We start from the raw sequence: 4,001 nt of genomic DNA, 5'->3' as shown, positions 1-4,001 counted from the left end.
CAGGGATGGAGGGTGGGAGCAGGGATGGGTGCAGGAGCAGGGATGAAGAGTGAGTGCCAGGGATGGATGCCAGGGATGGATGCCAGGGATGGATGATGGGAGCGGATGGTGGATGTCATGGATGGGTAGTGGGTGCCAGGGATGGGTGGTGGGTGCCAGGGATGGGTGGTGGGTGCCAGGGATGGCAGAGCACCAGGGACAGGCACAGGCAGCAGACAGGGACATCAGGGTCACCTCCCCTGCAGGCTGAGTGTGCCAGAGCTGGGGCTGGGCACTGCCCAGGGCTGGCTGTGGGGATGTGCTGCCCTGGGATGCTGCCCAGCAGGGACAGGAGGGGCAGAGCACGGCAGATCCGATAGCTTTGTGTTCCTTCCTTCCTTCCTTTCTTTCCTTCTCCTCTTGGAACCCCCTCAGCAAACCTCCCCTGTCCTGGGCCAGCTGGGCACGAGCGCACACGGCCACTCCAGGCTGTCCCTTTATTCTGCATTGCCACTGGGGCAGAGCAGTCCCAGGGCCTGGAGAGCTGGGGCTGGAGACACCTCCCAGGAGATCACCAAAATGGCCAAAATTCCCTTTCCTGGGTGAAGCTGCAGCCTGATGGCCACTGGAGCATTCCAGCCTCATCCCCATGATTCCCGTGGTGCTCCCAAGATAAAAATGAGGGGACTTTTTGGCTGACAGGGCTCCAAGGAGTTGGAGAGCTGTATAAGCATTTTACACCCCCGAGCACGTCAAGCCTTCCCCGCTCCCCCCCACCTCCCTCACAGAACATCTGCCCCTCCCACCCTCCCAAAAATCCCCCCCGAAATCCCCCCCGAGGCATCCCGGAGCCGCGGGGATGTCTCAGCTCGGAGCTGCGAGCACAGGGGGAGCCTCTCCCCTTCCCAAGCGCTGCCAGTCTCAGGCTAAGCTGCTTACGGGGCTCCTGCCAATCCAGCCGTGCTGCCAGGCTGCGACTTTCCAACCCCCACCCCCTCCCCGGCTCTGCTTCCCACCTTCCCCATGTCCTTATCCCAGTGATTCCTCTCCCAACCCCCTTGGCAGGTCCCAGTGCGTGCGGGATGATCCCACGGAGCTGCACGGGACAGAGAGCCCAGTCCAGTGTCCAAGCCCATCCAGCTGCAGGAATTCCAGCAGCGTCCGGAGTGTCCCACCCCTCCCACCCATCCCACGTCCGCAGCAGTGTCCGAGTCCGCACATCCAGGGAGGGTTGGGAGTTGCCAGAAGTCGGAGAGAGGGAGGAAGGTTGGTGGTCAGCAGCCGCTACAAGGAAGAGCCGGGCAGGTTCAGCGTGGAGCAAGGAGGAGGGAAAAAACCCAAGAACCAACTGAAAAGGAGGCAAAGGGAGGACGCCGGGATTCGGGGACGGATCTCTACCTTCTAGGCCACAGCCAGCACGGGACAGGAAAGGGACAGTCGGTGGTTGGTTGGCGGAGGGTTGGTTTTGTGTCACTCACGGTAGAAAACATATTCGGTGTAAGAGGTCCAGATCCTGTCGTCCGTCTGCTCGTGGGCGAAGGCACAGGTGCCCGTGGAGTTGCAGGCCACCATGTGGAAGCCGGCATCGGCCAGTTTGTCAAAGGCTTGCTCCAGGAAGGTGAATTTGAGGTAGTACCTGGACGTGTACCTCTCCGGGGGCCTGTCCGGGTCCCTGCTCTCGTTCAAGGTGTCCCCAAAGACCTCCTTGGCCAGCGAGGTCTTGCCGCACACCATGATCCGGGCCACCCTGCGGAACTTGGCGTCCGTCTGGCTGTCCCTGCCCAGCGTGTAGGAGCCGCGGTAGCCGATGGTGATGAACCCCGCCCTGCGGCCCTCGGCGCCGGCACCGCCGGACGCGGCGCTGGGCAGCACGGTGGAGGCCGAGGCCAGGCCGCGGGTGGCGTCGGGGGACAGCTCCTCGGGGTCGCTCTGGCAGGGATCGTCCCCCAGGGAGTTCTGCTCGCTGAGCTTGGGCGCCAGCAGCTTCACCAGCTCCGGCAGCATGAAGTACTCGGCCTCGCGCTGCAGCCGGCCGCGCTCCGGGAAGTGCTCGGGCAGCACCAGCTGCTGGTCCCTCATGTAATCCAGGATGTAGCGGAACAGGAACCCGTCCCGGTCCACGAAGAAGCGGCCCTTGCTGTCGCGGGCCAGCGAGCGCACGTTCTTCTGGGTGAACATCTCCCAGAGCAGCGAGCCGGGCACGCTGACCAGCGTGGGGTGCCGGGTGATGTACACCTGTCCCCCCACGTTCAGCTCGATGATGTCAGGGAAGGGGTTGTTGTCCTCACTGCCTTTGGCACAGCCCGCGGGGTCTGCCAGGGCCATGGTCGGCTCCCGCTGCTCCCACCTGCAGCACAAACAGGGAAAAACCGAGTTAAAACCTCCGGAAAACACAGCCCAGTGCTCTGATCCCAACTGATCACTGGGGATCCCGAAGGATCACCCCAATCCCACGTGACTGGAAATGATTCCCAGGGATCCCAAGCCATCATCCCAATCCCACGTGACTGGAAATGATCCCAAGGGATCCCAAGCCATCATCCCAATCCCAAGTGACTGGAAATGATCCCCAGGGATCCTAAGCCATCATCCCAATCCCACATGACTGGAAATGACCCCCAGGGATCCCAAGCCATCATCCCAATCCCAAGTGATTGGAGAGGATCCCAAGCCAGATCTCACACGGAATCATAGATTGGAAATTGTGGACACACAGAATAGTTTGGATTGGAAAAGCTCTCTAAGATCATGGAGTCCGACCCAGCACTGCCAAGCCACCACTAAATGCCTGGTTTGGGTCAGCAGGAAGGGCAGGACCAGATCCTTGTCTCTCCAGGAGTCTGGGAGTCATCTCTCTTCCCCAATCCCTGGCTCTTGGAACGGGCAGCATTATCCAAAGCCGCCTCCCCTTCCGCGGCTCACAGCCCGCGTTCTGACCGTGCCAGCTCCACCTGGGCTCGCCCGGCTGCGGAGGGGCTCGGCCCCTCTGCCCAGGAAGGTGCAGGGACGTGGGGCTGCTGTCAACAACAGGAAGGGCAGGGCTGTCACACCCTGGGGACCCGCCAGCCCGGCATCCTGCGGGCAGGAGCAGCTGCCAAGGGAGGAGCTCCCGGCAGAGCCGGGGCTGGAGGGGCTGTGGTGCCACGCAAGGAGCACCCCGGGGCTGGGGAAGAGCGGCACCAGCGCCCCGAAGGACAGAGGGACAGAGTCTTTTGGCATTCCTGCTCTGTCCTTGCCCCTGGAAAGTGCTCAGCACGGACTCGCAGCCAAGCTGGGAGATGGCAGAACCTCTCCAAGGGGCTGGGACCAAGACAAATCCTGGGCTGCTGCTACAGCCTCGGGGCAGATGCCACGGATTTATACATTTTCCAAAGGCAAGCCGGTTCTTGGATGTCTCTTGACACTGCAAATCAGCGGCTTACATAAACCTGGCTCAGCAGCCAGAGCCTGGATCCATGCCGTGCTCTGTGCAGGCATTTGGGAAACCACGGAGGGAAGGGGTTCCCTGGGCTGACCTCCAGCTCTGCCCCCTCCCTGCGTGATCTCAGCGCTGCCCTGGGTCTGCTCGGACCTTGGGACCCCCCGGGACTGGCCCCACACCCCAGGAACAGCCCAAAGTCTCTCCCCGTCCCCTTGTCCTGCCGCAAAGATTCCCAGGAGCTGCTCCAAAGGATCCCAATACAAATTTCGGAGCCTCTAAAGGACAAAGACGGAACTCTGTGGGCACTTTTGGGCGCGGGGGCAGAGCTGAGCCAGCGTTTCACGGCCACACTTCTCCTCCCGGCTCACAGGGAGAATCGCCTTTGAACGAGGGGTGACTTGGGCAAGGAAGAGACGGAAGGATGGCAGGAGGATCAGCTCGGTCCCGGCTTCCCAGTCCCCTCCCGCAGTGGCTCTGGGTCCCTTTCCCTGGCGATTCCATGCCCACGGCACAGCCCGGCGGGCAGGAGCCGCCCGTGCCCGGCGCTCGCATCCCTTTGTCACGGCTGGAGGAGGCTGGGGGGCTGCCCATGGTGGGCTGG

The 4,001-nt window shown here is 62.5% G+C and overlaps 1 protein-coding gene across 1 annotated transcript; it reads right to left on the bottom strand.

Annotated features, from left to right (window-relative positions):
• Window positions 1–803: 803 nt before the first annotated feature.
• LOC107203738 (BTB/POZ domain-containing protein KCTD12-like) lies at window positions 804–2,970 on the bottom strand. The gene has a single exon (XM_015626109.2). It carries the CDS (start codon window positions 2,302–2,304, stop codon window positions 1,450–1,452), a length of 855 nt encoding a protein of 284 aa, XP_015481595.1. The 5' UTR covers window positions 2,305–2,970; the 3' UTR covers window positions 804–1,449.
• Between the last annotated feature and the right edge of the window lie 1,031 nt (window positions 2,971–4,001).

The sequence above is a fragment of the Parus major genome, chromosome 4A (assembly GCF_001522545.3).
Source record: "Parus major isolate Abel chromosome 4A, Parus_major1.1, whole genome shotgun sequence".
Classification (NCBI taxonomy): Eukaryota; Metazoa; Chordata; class Aves; order Passeriformes; family Paridae; genus Parus; species Parus major.
This window is presented reverse-complemented; position numbering and strand designations above follow the sequence as displayed.

Excerpts from the sequence above, each read along its gene's own strand:
- LOC107203738 (XM_015626109.2), bottom strand. The coding sequence starts at position 2,304 with ATGGCCCTGGCAGACCCCGCGGGCTGTGCCAAAGGCAGTGAGGACAAC.